Source organism: Pseudorca crassidens, chromosome 4 (assembly GCF_039906515.1).
Source record: "Pseudorca crassidens isolate mPseCra1 chromosome 4, mPseCra1.hap1, whole genome shotgun sequence".
Lineage (NCBI taxonomy): Eukaryota > Metazoa > Chordata > Mammalia > Artiodactyla > Delphinidae > Pseudorca > Pseudorca crassidens.
In genome coordinates, this window is record NC_090299.1 from 124,711,845 (window position 1) to 124,727,864 (window position 16,020).

General features: G+C 43.3%; 1 protein-coding gene across 6 annotated transcripts in view; it reads left to right on the forward strand.

The window, feature by feature from the left end:
• The first annotated feature begins 674 nt into the window (after positions 1-674).
• The window catches only part of SH3D19 (SH3 domain containing 19), a 181,079-nt gene continuing 165,733 nt past the window's right edge, over positions 675-16,020 (forward strand). For 4 of the 6 annotated variants that reach the window (XM_067736687.1, XM_067736689.1, XM_067736690.1 and 1 more), the window contains exon 1: positions 678-1,053. In XM_067736687.1, the coding sequence (XP_067592788.1) occupies positions 942-1,053 (112 nt within the window). In that variant the 5' untranslated portion in view covers positions 678-941. Of the gene's footprint in view, positions 1,054-16,020 lie in introns of all 6 variants that reach the window. The other 2 variants (XM_067736688.1, XM_067736691.1) reach the window with 2 other exon arrangements.

Sequence of the window (16,020 nt, forward strand, 5' to 3'; positions counted from 1 at the left end):
GATTGAGATTTTCCATGTCTTCCTGTCCCCACCCCTACACAGCCTTCCCCATTATCAACACCCCCCCCCCAGAGTGGTACATTTGTTATAACTGATGAATTTACACGGACACATCATAATCACCCAAAGTCTTTTGTTTACATTAGGGTTCACCCTCCCTGTTGTACATTCTGTGGGAATGGACAAATGCGTAATGACATGTATCCACCATTATAGTATCATACAGAGTCGATTCACTGCCTTAAAAATCCTCTGGGCTCTGCCCAGAGGCTCGATTTGAAAGGGCAAAAAGAGAGGGAAAGAGAAAAGCCTCCAACTGCGGAGGCGCTACCAAACTCCAAGCGAGTTTGTTCCCAAGTTCAGAGGCTCCAGCTGCCCCAGCTCTCCAAGTCCGGCTACCGGCAGGTTCCTCCTCCTTTGGTTTAAGTGTCAAGCAAATGGGTTTCCTGTTAACACCGGAATACTGTGAAAGGGCAGGAAGAGGCCAGGCCGCCTCCTCTTTCCCCCCTTCCTATCCGGTTTATTTATTTTGTACGTTTGTTTTGGTGGAGCGGGTGATTGCAGCGCGTGCGGCTCTGGGGCAGCCTCGGCGGCCGGTAACCCCTCCCCGAGGAGGCGAGGCCCGGCCAGACCCCGCCCGATCCCGGCTCCAGCTCTGCGGGGCGGGCTGACGGAGAGAGGAAGGGGGAAGACAGTGGGAGAGGCAGAGCTGTGAGAAGGAGGCCGCCGGGGCGCGCGAGGAGGCGGGGAAACCTGCTCGGCCCGCGCCCGGCCGCTCCCCCGCGGGCTGCAGGTGGAGCCGCGGAGGTAGCCGCTTCCGCTGCCGCCGCCGCTGCCGCCTCCTCCGCCTCCTCCCCGCTGGGGCCTCCTCCCAGGCCCGGAGGCTGCTGGCGCGGGACGCCCGGAGCTGACGGCCGGCGCGCGGGGCCCGCAGCTCGTCGATGGCTGAAGGCCGGCGGCGGGAGGACGAGGACGAAGAGCTGCACGAGCGCCGGGAGCTCGGGGGCCCGCGCCGCGCCCGGGGCCGTGCGCTGTCGGGCCACTCGGCCGCAGGTGAGGGGCGCGGGCAGCGTGAGGGGGGACCGGGGCACCGGGGACCCAGGGCTGGGCGTCCCGGGGCCGCGCAGGTCCTGCCCCGGACGCCGGCGGTTCCCTCGCCCGCCGGGAGGGGACTGGCACCTTTAACTCTAGGAGGCGAACGGAGGGAGAGTGGCTTTTCTATCTCCATCCGAACTTTGCGGCCGAGCCCGAGGAAATTCAAACCTGTCTCTACCTGCTAGTGACCCTGGAGCCGAAACTACAAATTTTCCATGCACACTAAATCCACGAGCTGCTGGCTTGGAACTTGTGGCCCGGGTGGTTATTTATCTCTGGATGAGTCAGAGGCCAGTGGAGAATGCCTCCTCCCGATAGGTTTGCCTCCGCTGTCGCAACCGGGTCGAACCACATGCTAATCGTCCAGGCGGGTTTCGGTGCCTCTTGAACTTCGGACCTGTGACTGTCCTCCCAGCCCAGGGCCGCCCGAGTTCACCTACTTTCTATAGGACTTGCTTTAGAGTGACTTGATGACCCCCCAGCCCCACCCCCCAGTCCAGAATATAGCCTTCCAAAAGGCGATTCACTTGGACTGATCATTTCTGGGCCTGTAACTTGTGTTTTGGGGGTGCGCAGAGGCGGCGCGGATCAATAGTTTGGCGCAGAAGTGGAAGAGTAAATAAGTGTAGCTCCACACCCCTTCCCTCTTTCCTGGGCAGCTTTTCAATTAAACAGAATAGAGAGGACATTCTTTGGTCTTTGGTTCCCACTGGATAAGCCAGGTATCCTAAAACAAGAGGGAAGAACAAACCTAGGGAGGTGACAATAAAAGGGAGATAAGGCCGTGAGAAAGGTTCAGATGGGAACATTCATTAACGCCCCTTTAGAAAGTGGAATATGGTGAACATTCCACCCAGCCGTGGAGCAGCTTTTCTCTGTGGCTCCCTTAACCTAAGAGAAAGTTGAAGAATTAAAAGAAGATGATGGGTCTGTGGGGAACAACTGGAGGGTAGAAAATGGGATGAAAGGAAAGAGTTTGAGTGGAACAGGAAGAAATAGTCAATCTTGGAGCCTTAAAAATAATTCCTTTTGCCCGTTACTCTTTCCATCGAAAGGAGGCGTTTGACTAACCACACGAACGCCAGCTGTCTTGAAGATAACTGATAGTTTTGTTCAGTATAAACCCAGACCTAATGAAATAATGGGTAATTGCTGGATATGAGTAAATAATTCTTGCAAGAATACAATGAAAAAACTTTACAAAGATGTTCCTCTGTTAAATTACTGATCTGAACATGCCTTGGACTCCTCTTATCTTCAGCAAAAAGCTTCACTTAGGTACTGTGCAGAGCTGTACCCGAGGTCAGACTAGATATGATCCAGATAGATCTTTATCATTTAGTTGCAATATGTGTATTTATTCCAAGGCTGGTGGAAATGGCATTTTGTAACTTGTTTTTCCCAGTTCCTTAATTTCCCAAGGCTACCAGAAGCTTTTCTAAGTTCCATGATAATATTTTGCTGATACGTGACACAGTGTCCTTTTTCACTCAGAAATTGGTGTTTGCAGTTTCTAACCATTTAGTGTACCCTGTCTCCGTTAGGGGGTGAGGGGCAGAGATATTATGGAGTGGGCAGAGAGTTAAACTGGCTGTTATCGGGCTTCTTTCTTTTGAGACACATTATTTAATAGTTTACATTTCTTTGCAAGCTGTGCTCCTCTTTCTGCTCATTAGTTCCCGTGTGTTTTTCAGACTCCATAGCATTCCTTACCAAGCTTGGGCATTTGTTAGTTATGTTTTGTGCTGGATGTTCTCTCTCCAAGTGAGAAAGTAGGAACTGACCCAGAGGCTTCATGTTTCTTCTTTTTAACATCTTTCTAATCTTTCACTTTTTCCTGTTCTCATCCGCTCCCTCCTCCCTCCACCACCTCACAGTCTAAAGATTTTCCATTTTTCTTTGATCTCACAGAGGTTGACACCTTAAAATTAGGGTTTATGGACTTGAGGGAGTCTGTGAACTTCTTCTCTCCATGCTAAATTTAGGTGTGGTTGTGGAAATGTGTTTTTTTACTTTGTAATGTACGTTCAGGAGAACATATAAAACCTGTAAATCATAAAGTAAAACTCTTGTAACCTGTGCCCAAGTTGAGAAATAGAATATTATCATTTCTCCGAAGCAAACTCTACTCTCTCCCAGTCATGGCTTCTTCCTTCCCCTTGAGGGAACTACTTTTATTCCCTTGCTTTTCTGTGCAGTTTTACCTGTACAGTTTTATCTGTGCATCCCTATACAATATTATTTAGTTTTGCTTATTTTACAATTTCTTATGAGTGCAATCATCCTGTAATTATTCTTTAGTGTCATTCTTTTTTCACTCCATATTAAGTTTGTAAAATTTATCCCTATTGTTGCATGCAGCTGTAACTTCTTTTCTTTGTATTCTCATATCACACTTTTTGCTTATTTTTTATTGATTTGTTGGAGTTCTTTACTTGCTCAGGAATCTCAACTTCTGTTGGTTGCATGTGTTCCAAAATCTGCTTCCACTCTGTGGTTTATTTAAAAAATGTTTGTTTGTGGTTTCTTTTGATGTGGACATTTGTAATGTTAACGTAGGTGTATTTATGAATCTTTTTCTTTGTAGTTAGTGTCCCTCCTCCCCTCACTGTCCCCCTTGGTTAAGAATGCTTTCCCTACCCCAAGGTCATGAAGATATTCTCCTATATCTTCTGTATTGTCTCCTAAAGTTTTGTTAACTTTCTTTGTGGAGAGGTGCCATAGCTTTCTTCAGACTCTCAAATGGGTCTGAGAACCTCTGACTGACCTACAGCATTTTTATATTGTTTCTCCAAAGGGCAGGGAATACAAAATTCTAGGTCCTCCCTTAATCGCCTGGAAGAGTGGTAGGCACTTAATAGGGTTTAGTAAATACTAAATAAATGTACTCTCTCTATATGTTGATGTGTTTATGGTAAATGCTAGAAGAACAGATATAACTTCTCCAGTGTGTTTTGAGTAAAATAACTAATATTGTCAGTATGAGGTCACAGAATAAAGTTCTTTGTATTCTTTATGAACCAGTTGCTTCGTACATGCTAGCGCCTGTGAGGGAGGTATTATTTTCTCCATTTTATAGTTGAAGTGGGTACGACTCGGTGCTCCCAATGCAGGGGGCCTGGGTTCGATCCCTGGTCAGGGAACTAGATCCCACATGTATGCTGCAACTAAGAAGCCTGCATGCTGCAACTAAAAGATCCTGCATGCCGCAGCTACACATGCCACAACTAAACATGCCGTCATGAAGATCCCACATGCCACAACTAAGACCTGGTGTGGCCAAAATAAATAAATACATATTTTAAAATAAATTTTTAAAGAAAGATTGAAGCTCAAAAATACTTAAGTGACTAGCTCAAGATCCCGCAGCCAGTAAATGCCAAGATGCGGACTTGAATCTGGGTCTCTTTGACCTGAAAGTCCATGTTTTTCCAAGCTATCCCACTGGCTGCAAGTACAAGTCAATTGCTTTTAATGCTCCACACGTTTCTATCTGCATGTTGGTTGTTATATTTTAGAAATACTTTAATGCTTTTCTGCTTAGGAGGGGCTTTCACAGCCTCATGGAACTTGATTGTTACAACGACCTGAGAGGGAAGAGGGTACATTTTTATTATTCCCATTTTAAAGACGAGTAAATTCAGCCTCAGAAGTGTTAAAAGACTTAATCTAAAAGAATACAGCTAGGTATAGCTGCACCTCAGTTACCTCTTTTGGGTGTTTCAAGTCATAAACTGTCGTTTCTTTTTTTTTTTTTTTTTTTTTCTGCGGTACGCAGGCCTCTCACTGTTGTGGCCTCTCCCCTTGCAGAGCACAGGCTCTGGACGCGCAGGCTCAGCGGCCATGGCTCACGGCCCCAGCCGCTCCGCGGCATGTGGGATCTTTCCGGATCGAGGCATGAACCCGCGTCCCCTGCATCGGCAGGCGGACTCCCAACCACTGCGCCACCAGGGGAGCGCAAACTGTCGTTTCCTTAATTTGATTCACGTAGCATGCTAGGTCATATGGCCCAGAGTTTGTGGCTCTGTCTAGTAAGTTGTGTAGTTTTGCAAACTGCATTAATTCCTCTGGGCCACCATCTTACAGTTTTTGTTATTAGAATTCCAAAGTTGTCTAACTGATTTTGAGGAAGTTATTTTAAGTCCCATAGAAACTATGGATATATATACACGTTGTTTGAAAATCCTGCACTCACCAACTTCTTTTAGAAGACCTGTCTAGTTATCCTGTCAGGTGTAGAAAATACAAGGAATACAAAGAACTATATAAAATAGGCTCCCTGCTTTTAAAGAACATGTCATAGAATTAAGGAAGGTAAGACTAATATACTTTAAAGAAATAAATAAGAGTATAAAGTAGTCCATGGTGACTAGCAAGTGGAGTTTAGCATAAGAGAACCAGGCAGTCTTGGTTCATTTCTTGGCTTACCTCTTACTGTGTGACCTTGTGCAAGTTACCTAACCTCTCTGTACATCCATTCTTTATTTGTAAAGTGGGAATATTAATAAAACCTATTGCATAGGGTTTGAGGATTAAGTGAATTAGTATATGTAATACCTTTAGAACATAGCTAGGCACGTAGTGAATACTTCCTATAAAGTTATTAGTGTTTATTGATGTATATTTTTGTTTAAATATCTGATGCTTCATTGAGTCTACATTTTTCTCCCTTTGGCAATAGTTATGGGGTTTCAGGTTGCCAGAGAAAAAGGAGCTAAAACTGCATCTTCACCATTTCTAATCAAATGTAGTTGCTTTGCTTTGGAGTTCATACATCTTTTTGAAATATATCAATCTTACAAGACCCCAAAAGACTGAGACTAGTTCTTCATTTGACATTCCTTGCACCATACAAACTATTTTAACGTGGCTTGTCGTTGATGTTTACCCTTTCTTCATCATCACAAATGAAAAGCTCATTCTTGTGACATAACTATTTGTGTTCAAAGTGATTTCAACAAATCAAAGGTAAGTTGATGACTCTACATCCTCTTTTTAACCAGGGTGCATCCCTTCATTTTTTTTTTCTTTTTTTAATTTTGCCACTATTCACGCAGTGCTTCTATAAGGTCATTGGCATGTTACATTCTGGGGGCAACTATTTTCCCTCAGATCGTTTCAGCTTTACATTTAATGGTACTTAGAGTCTTATCCTGAGAACGCTTGGGTCTCTCTCAGTTAGCTTTAGCCTCCAGCAATTTACAGCATCTTTCTGGGCCTTAGTTTTTGCCTTATGAATTGAAAGGATGAGGCTTCCAACATTACATTTTATGATTCTAGGGGATGAGGAGGAAAATAACTTCTGACTCGGTTTACAGAAGCCTGCCGGTGTGCAGGGTCCTTGTGATGAGGGAAAAGCCCAAGGTGCCACACTCAAGATGTCGCCTCACTGGGAAAAAGGCAGTCACGTTAGCTTAAGTTGTGCCGCAGGGACCTGCCTTTCAAGATGGGCACTTCACTTCATCAGTGGAGAACATGGGATGTGTTCTGGGGGAGTTTATAATACTGAACATAGGTATGATGAAAGTATTATCCATGAAGTACAAGATGAAAATATATGTCTAGTAGCTTCAGAGCAAAGAGCAGCGTTAAGGTGGGGAGGAAGGAGGCCCGGCCCCCTCGTTTGTATGAAGGTTCAACATCCATTCCTGCCCCTCAACAGCTGTAGGCCTCACCTTTAGGGACTCTAAGCTTGCCTTTGGGTGGAGATGGGTGCATGGTGGAGGAGGGGTGTACAGGCAGTAAACCATTGTTTTATTTTTTTTTTAAATAAACTTTGTTGTTTTAGAATAGTTTTATAGATTTACAGAAAAATTGTTAAGATAGTACAGAGAGTTCCCATCTACCTCACATCCAGATTTCCCTGTTACTCACATCTCCTTAGTTTTTACCTAATGTCTTCCTGCTCTGCAGGATCCCATCCAGGACACCACATCACATGTAGCTGTTGTGTCTCCTCGGGCGCCTCTTGGCTGTGATGGTTTCTCAGGTTTTTCTTGTGTTTGATGGCCTTGACTGTGTTGAGGAGTACTGACCAGATATTTTGTAGCATGTTACTCTGTGGGGATTTGTGTGATGTTTTTCTCATGTTTAGACTGGACTTTTGGGTGTTTGGGAGGTAAAGTACCATTTTAACCACATATTAAGGGTATAATAACATCATTTATAACTGTTGATGTTGACTCTGATCTCCTGGCTGAGGGAGTGTTTTTCAGGTTTCTCTAGGCCAAGGTTACCACTCCCTGCGCCTGCCCCCCATACTGTAGGAAGTAAAGGAAGTCACTATGCAGAACCCACACTTAGGGAATCAGGAGTTAGGCTCCACCTCCTTGGGGGTAGAATATCTACATACATCTTTTAGAATTCTTCTGCACAGGAGATATCATTCTTTTTTACTCTCACCTTAGTTTCTTCAGGTTCTCCAAACATCTGCCTTGGGATTGTGTTTAGACCCTGCCTTTTGGGGACTGTAAGCTCAATTCCTCCACCCAGTTCTGTCCAGAATATCCCATGTGTGCTGCTGTCTGGCGCTTCCTTTCATAATTAGAAAGGAAGGCATGAAATGAGTATCCAACTTGAGATGACCTGTGACTAAGACTCATTCACACTAGAGTATCAGCAGGTACAATTTTGGAAATGGAGAGGAAGTTCGAGTATGAGAGGAATTTGGAAAAGCCCTGGACTAGGATAATCAAACAATAATGAGATAATATTTATTGTGTGCTAGGTCCCAGGTGGCATTCTAATTGTTTTCCATGTATTTTCCTCACTTAGTCCTCGTACCAATCTTATGAGATAGGTGGGATGATTTCCTTCATTTTTGCAGATGAGAAACCGGAGGGGGTGTTTACCCAGAGGGGGTAAATAATCTAGTCAAGGTCACGTAGCTAGAAAGCTATGGAGTAGGATTCTGTGCAGACTCCTACCCAGTATTTATTCTCGTCTTCCTTGGGCAGTGGAACCCTGTACTGCTGACTGTGGCAAGGTACCCACCTGTGAAACTGCTTCACCCAGCCTACTAATGAGAGGCAAGAAAAAGTTGTTGAGTGTGGTTTCTAGAAAAATTCTTTAAAGGGGACTCAACTGCACAGAATATCCTTTTGCCCTTATCACCTTCCATCCCCCTACCAGGAACAAGGGTGTGTGGCTCACAGCAGCCATCCTGGGTCATGAGGTTATCTTGAGGATGGAAGCCAAGCGCTGAGAATGGTGGAGCAGAAAAATGGATGGAATCTCAGTTTCCAGTGGTAATAGAGTCATCATATGAGCTTTTGATTGCCTGCTCCTCCTTTATTTAAGCAAAAATAAACTCTGTCTTATTTAAGCCACTGTTCTCTTAGGTCTTTTAATTAGCAGCTGAATGCAATTCCTAACTGATAAAAGTTCTGACTTGATCATATTTCTCTCTCCTTACCACCAGGCTATTTTTGTTAACATGAGGTTACCTAGGTTCTTGTTGCTATTTTGTACTTTATTATAATGTGACCTTGGACAAATAACTTAAAGGCCCCTCCCTTTTTGCATCTTTTGAATGGGAATTATTCATTCTCTAAATACAAGTTTACTATGGGAAACACGCTTTTAAACGTCACGTTCTCATGAGTGATGTACATTTCTTGAAGAGGGTCATGGTCATACTTGGACAAGTTTAAGGGTACTGCAAAGGAAACCTATAGAATCTGAAAACAGTTTTCTGATTTTGTCATTTTGCTGAGTGCCAGGTCTGAATACCTCTCAGGGAACAAATAAATAGAAGCTGTGACAGGAGGTGATTTTGTCCTGCTCTGATATGCATACGAGCAGATTCTCAGTGGCACCACTGATGAGCGTATAACTCATGCCGGGGCTGCTGCGTAGGATTCAGAGTTTGTTTCCGATACGGCTGCCTTCAGTGTACCGGAGTGTTGTTTTCTGAAGATACATTAATCAAGGAATCGCTGTACTGGAAGAAAGGTAAATGCTTTTTCTGAGAGCCGGCCAAGAACAAGGCACAGAAGAAAACATTTGCACATGTGGAGAATAACTATCACCATTTCCAAAGAGTCCTTTGAAACTAGTACAGAGGTGTTCACAAAAAACTGGAAGGCCGCTCCCTCAGCATGGGGCCACCCATGTAAATGACCCTTTCTTGCTTTGTCACCACCCTTGTTTCTTTATTTCCTCACAAGGACCCCCCCCCCCCTTAATACACACTAGCTCAGTGGAGATGAGCTGTCTGGAGATTATAAGGTAGATTTGTGTCACTCCGTTGAGGCATAACTCTTGCCAGTGGAAGGTGTGGTTTGTAAGTGAAATTCATTTGGAATAAGGCGTGGTATTTCGAGTTTTAAAAGGTGCAGACTTGTGTTTGAATATTACTCTTAATTAGATGCTTAATAATGTGAAATGCCTAATATCACAAACATTTTATCTGTTATGCTGTTCTATTCCTGTTTCTCCTTTCTTCTTGAGGCATTCAACTGTAAAACGTGGTGTGGTATTTCTCGCATTTCTGTAGCAATGGGACCTTTAAACAGTGCTTCTCAAACTTTAATATGCCTACAAATCACCTGGGGATCTTGTAAAGATGCAGATCTTGATTTAGTAGGTTTGGGGTGGAGCCTGAGATTTTGCATTTCTAACAAGTTCCAGGTGATGCTGCTGCTACTGGTCCCTGGACCACACTTTGAGTTACAAGGTACTCAGTTACCTCTATCTCAGTGCCAGGGTTCTCAGTGCTGTCTGGGCATCAGCATTAAGTGAGGAGCTTTTAAAAAGACCTATACTCATGACCCCACGCTCAGATTTTCCTGATTAATTACTTTTGGAATAGTATCTAGAGAACTGTATTTTGGGAGTTCTATGTGAGGTGAGACTCACTGGCTTAGTGTCCTATTAAAAAATGTGATGTTGAGTGGTTTCAGTGTGCTTTCTTGTAATTTGAACCGTAATATTTTTCCATCATAAGTAATTTATGTTGTGATGCCTTTTAGTCAAACAGAATAAATAAATGGGATCCACCATGCATTTTATACATGGATTTTATTCAGTCCCTCTGTTATCCGTAGCCTAAGAAGACTCCACATAAAGAATGATGTAAGGACCTATCATTGAAGTAACTGGAAAGCAACGTATGTGATAGTTAACGTTCTTTCAGATTGCAAGAAACAGAGGTCTGTTCTGCTAACCTCAGCTGACGAGGCAGCTTATAAGGATACTCCAGTAAGTTGGAAGACACAGGAAGTAGCCTTGGAAGTCATTTGGAAATAAGAGTAGCTCTAGGAAACTGACAGCAAATATTTACCCCAGAGAACATTCCTTTGTAAGTTGCAAAGGCTGTTATTCTTTATGTTACTAACACCACCATTCTGGTGACTCAGTTCACTTCTGTCTCCTTCCATGGCTTCTGAACTTACCGAATCATTGACTCTTGTTTTTCTTACATACAGTCAGCCTTCCTAAGAAAGAGACTCTTAAGTAGGCTGGCCAGTCAGGGTCCTGCACAGAGTGCCCCTTTGGGGCAGGGGTCTCATGCTGGTTGACCTCAGAGGCTAATGACAAAGTATATAGTAGCCAACTTTTCAGGCCCATCCCTGGTCCCTTCTCGTGGTCCCACACGAGAATTTGAGCATCGCCTGCAGCTGATTCTGTCAGATGGGACTCTGGGTCTGGGGGATGTTCTGAGGTTTCTTAGAATGGAGAGAAGGTAAAATTGGCAGATTCCATGCGGACACTCTTGCAGTAAGGAGTTCCACGAGGGAAGATTTATGTTGTTCATTGTTATAGCCCCATAACGCAGAACGGTGCCTGGCACATATATTCAATACATGTCTGTCAAATAGAATAGAATTTTTTAAACGATGTAATGTTGTCTTTATTGTTCGTTTGATTACATTTTATTCTAACCCGAATGCACGGGCAACTGTGGAGAGTGAATTTCTACTCTGCTCGTGGCTCACCGAAGCAATATGCTCTGACGCGCCAGATCTTTCCTTGTTGCCTTTTTTTTTTTTTTTGCAGTACGCGGGCCTCTCACTGTTGTGGCTTCTCCCTTCGCGGAGCACAGGCTCCAGACGCGCAGGCTCAGCGGCCATGGCTCACGGGCCCAGCCGCTCCGCGGCATGTGGGATCTTTCCGGACCGGGGCACGAATCCGTGTCCCCTGCATCGGCAGGCGGACTCCCAACCACTGCGCCACCAGGGAAGCCCTCCTGTTGCCTTTTTAGCAGTGATGAGCATTAGATGCCACTTGGCGGCATCAGTACGGCTGGCCATCAGGCTTTGGGCTGAGGGGCAGCAAATGGATGTCAAGTCCAGCGCTCGGAGTCCTTCCTAACGGCCTCCGTCTAGGGTAACCTTGGCCGCGGTGGTTTCTCCTCTGGGAGGCGAGTGGCCCCTCCCCATCCAAGGGCGCAGCCATCTTGGGTCCCAGTCGCATCGGCTCTGAAAGGTCAAGTGTGGATTTGGACGTTTGGCCAAGGAAAGGAGGCTACTTTTCAGGTAAAGATGGAGACACTGGGAAGATGGGAGTCGTCGTTACTTACAGCAGCTGCTGCCTCTTAAAAAGCTCCAAACCCCCTATCTGTGGGGAATGGGCGGAGGGTGGATGTTAAGGATGTTTTCGAGGAAGGATGGACCCGGCTGATGATGGATGGGATGTAGGGCAGCACAGCGAGCGCCAAGTCCAAGGATGCTGACCTGCCCCGACTCGGGAAAAGGAGCTTGGAGTTGGCACCTTCCCAGGAGAGAGGCAGTGATACCCACCATTGAGTACTAAGCCTTGATTGGAGTGCGTTTGCTCTTCGTGTGAAATATCACGGCCAATACCCACGTAGCTCTGGGAACAAGCCTTTCAGTAGCTTCTTGAGCTCAAGGATTCTGTAAACCTTGAAGAACGTAATTTGATACTGATCACCTCATAGGTTTCCAATGAATGTTTAGTGAAGGTGATGAAGAATTAGGGGTTTTAATCCCAATATTCTTCAGTTCTTTGCTCTTTTAATTAAAAACTAGATTTCTTTCTCTTGCAGTGGGTTTTTTAAAAGTACCAACTTTTTAGCATGTCTGAACAAAACATTTTATTGATCACTCACCAATTTAGTGCTTAGCGTATGCCAGGAACTCGCGTAATCCTTTAACAACACAGAAAGTCAGGTGGTTTTTAATAAGAACAACGAGGCAAAGAGAAACAGAGCTGGGATTTGAAGCCCTGCAGTCTTTTTTCTCCTTTAATTTTTAAATTTCCATACAGTAAAGGTGACTTCTTTTGGGTGCGTAGTTCTGTGAGCTGTGATACACGTACAGATTCTTGTAACCACCCCCATAGTCAGAATACAGAAGTTTCATCACCTTGAAATTCCTGTGCTGCCCCTTGCAGTCATATCTTCTCTATACCATTTAACCCCTGATCTGTTCTGTCTCTGTAGTTTTGCCTTTTCCAGAATATGATATAAATGGAATCATTTCACCCAGCACATTGTTGTGGAGATTCATTCATGTTAACTGTGTCAATAGTTTGTTCCCTTTTGCTGCTGAGTAGTATTCCATTGTATTAATGCACCACAGTTTGTTTATCCATTTACCTGACAAAGGATATGTAGGTGATTTTCAGTTTTTGGTATTTATGAATAAGCTGCTGTAAACATACAGGTTTTTGCATAAACACAAGTTTTTATTTCTTTGGTTTAAGTACCTAGATGTTGGTTTAATGGGTAACATGTAAGTGTATGCTTAACTTTACAAGAAAATGCCAGACTGTTTTCCAGAGTGGTGCTAAACCATTTTGCATTATTATGAGCAATGAATGAGAGTTCCAGTTGCTCCACACCCTCATCAGCACTTGGTATTATCAGGTTTTTCTCGTTTGCTTTTGTTTTTGTTTTAGCCTTTCCGATAGTTGTGTAGTGATACTTTGTTGTGGCTTTAATGTGTGTCTCCTTAATGGATAATGATGTTGAGCATCTTTTCACGTGGTTAATTGCCATCCATTATGTCATCTTTGGTGAAGAATGTTCAAATCTTTGCACATTTTAAAATTGGGTTGTTTGTTTTCATATTATGGAATTGTAAAGAGTTCTTTATATATTTTGCATTCAAATTTTTTGTTGGATATGAGATACGCAAATATTTCTCCTAGTCTGCAGTTTATTTTTTCATTCTGTTAACAGTGTCTTTAGCTCTTTGAATATATTGGAAATAGCTGATTTAAAGTCTTTGTCTAGTAAGTCCAGTGTCTGGGCTTCCACAGGAACTGTTTATATTGATTGTTTTTTTTTTTCTTTTTCTTTTTCTGTGCATGGGCCATTACTTTCTTGTTTCTATGTGTGCCTCATAATTTTTTGTTGAAAATTGGACATTTTGAATATTACAGGGTAGCAACTCTGGAATCAGATTCTTCTCCCTCCCCAGGGTTTGTTATTGCTGCCTATTATGATTGTTGTTGCTTGTCTAGTGATTTTTCTGAACTAATTTTGCAGAGTGTGTAATTTTTGTGTGATGTGAGGCACTGAAGTCTCAGTTTCATTAGCTTAGTGGTCAGCTAGTGATTGGACAGAGTTTTCCTTAAATGAATGCCTAGAACCAAAAAAGAATCTCCCGGTCTTTGCAGGGGGGCTCTGTGTGTGTATCACAGCACACCTTCAACTCTCAGCCAAGCAGTGTACAACTAACCTTAGCCTTCACTTGCTGCTTGTGCAGAGCCTGTAGTTCAGCCAGAGCTGCGGTTAGGGCCCTCTCAGATTCTTTCTGAGCATGCACTCACCCTGGGAATGCACATGGACTTCTAGATTCCTAGGAATATGTGGGACCTTTTCAAAGCCCTTATTTCCCAAAGCATCTCATCCTTCAGCCTTTCCCCCCAACTTCTTTGGTTAGTCTGTGGTTTGCCCCAACTATTATCCATTGCCTCATGCAGCAGCAACAAGTATATTTATTTGCCTGTAAATGATTTCAGTAAGCTTTCTCGAGCTAGCCACTTTTTAGCACTTGGAGAGTTTTGAGTTGGACAAGATAAAGGCAAGTCTTTTGTGCTGGTCTTCCAGGGTTCCACCGGACAAATCAAAGCAAATGATTATAGTTCTTTGTGAATGAGGTCTTTTCTGCTCCCTCTGGTACTGGTACTGGTACCAGTACCAAGAGTGTAGGCTGTTATTTTCAAGGGCAGGCTATTATTTTCAAGGCTTCCACTGAGCTGGAGAATGGGGGATGGGACCAGGGTAAGTTAAAATGCCACAAAACTTGCTACTGCAACCAAAACCCAGCTAGTTTTCCTTGATTTAAGTGTTTCACTGTGCTTAAGTGCATCAGGTGGTTGCTGAAAGCTTTTGGTTAGTTTTCAGTGTTCAAAAAGGGTTGATTCTGCCAGTTTTCTGCCAGTTTTAAATTGCTTTTATGGAGGACAGATTTTTGGAGTTCTTTACTCTGTCACTGATGTCCCTAAAGTATGGATTAAAAGAAAAACTGATTAAGATTGTTGATCTTTTTGTGAGCAAATTGGCCCAAGTTTTCCCAATAAAATACCAAACGAGAAAGTATGGATAGTCTTACTCATTTTTGAAGTGTTTGCACATCCCACAGTAGCATCATCAAGGTATTTGAGGAGCCTCACTCATCTGGTGACAGTGCTGGGGTCAAGACCCTCCATTTAAACCCTGCATAGGCAGCTTGCTTTTCTCAATTCCAGGCCACAGACCACACCTAACCTGTCTGTTGCTTTTTAAAACATGATTTTCAAGGGATATCTGGTCAGGAAACCTATATTCCTCTTTGTTTCTGAAAGAATGACTTAGAGAAGGTACCTTTATTGCACTCTCCTGATATAAATCAGTCATGGGTTAACACTGGGGAGTGGAATTGAGGAGGGTGTGGAGTGTTTAACTTTATATACTTCTGTATTCAGTTTCCTCCAATGAGTATTATTTTGGAAATTAAAAGAAAGGAAAATAAATGAAAAATACCATGTGAAATAATTGCCTTCTGGTCTAGTGTATTTGTTGCTCATTTTGTGGTATGTTTTTAAACCTGTTTTGCCTTAAGATGAGTTACTGCAATGACCATAGCAAATGCTGTCCTGTTGATAAAAGAAATGATTGATAAGTATTGGAGAAAATGACAGTAGGAAGGAAGTATATAATTGTGTTTCCTCTGAAGATCATTTTTCAGACACTGGCTAATTTATCATTCGTTCACCTATTCCATCTTATGACATTCACTTGTTTTTATGAAAGCCATAATCACTTGAAAAGCAAATCCTCATCTATAACCACACTGTTGAAAGCTGTTTAACATAATCAAAACCTACCCTTAGCGTTCTCCGCCTTTTTTTTTGCTGTGTATTTCATCTCCACGTTGTGACGCAACAGAACCTGTTCTAAAGCAATAGATTGAAGAGACCTGCATTGTAATGCTCAGCTTGCCACCAGCCAGCTGTATGTCCTTGATTTAATCTCTAGGTCTTAGATTCCTCATTGACAGTATGAAGGATTTAGACCAGGGATCTGGAAACCATAGCCCTGTGGACCAAATCTGGCTCACTGCCTGTTTCTGTAAATAAAGTTTTATTGGAACACAGCCACGCTCATTCTTTTATATATTGTCTATGGCTGCTTTTGTGCCGTATCTGCAGAGTTGAGTAGTTGCAACAGAGTCTATGGCTTGTGAGCCTAAAATATTTACTGTTTATCCCTTAACGGAAGAAGTTTGCCGACTCCAGACTATCAGCTTTTCTTTCAGGTTAAAAGTTCTCTGTTTCCGTTTTGGGATACTTGGGCCAACTATTTCTTTTTTCCCATCAGATTGCTTCTTAGCAGATCACCAGAAAATTTCAACTGGAGGAGGGGAAATACAAATCATACATTGTTATTTGTTAAACACCTCTATCCATCATACGTCTGTCATATTTTGTTAATGCTGTGGTTACAAACAACCTCTAAAGCTCGGTATCTTATGA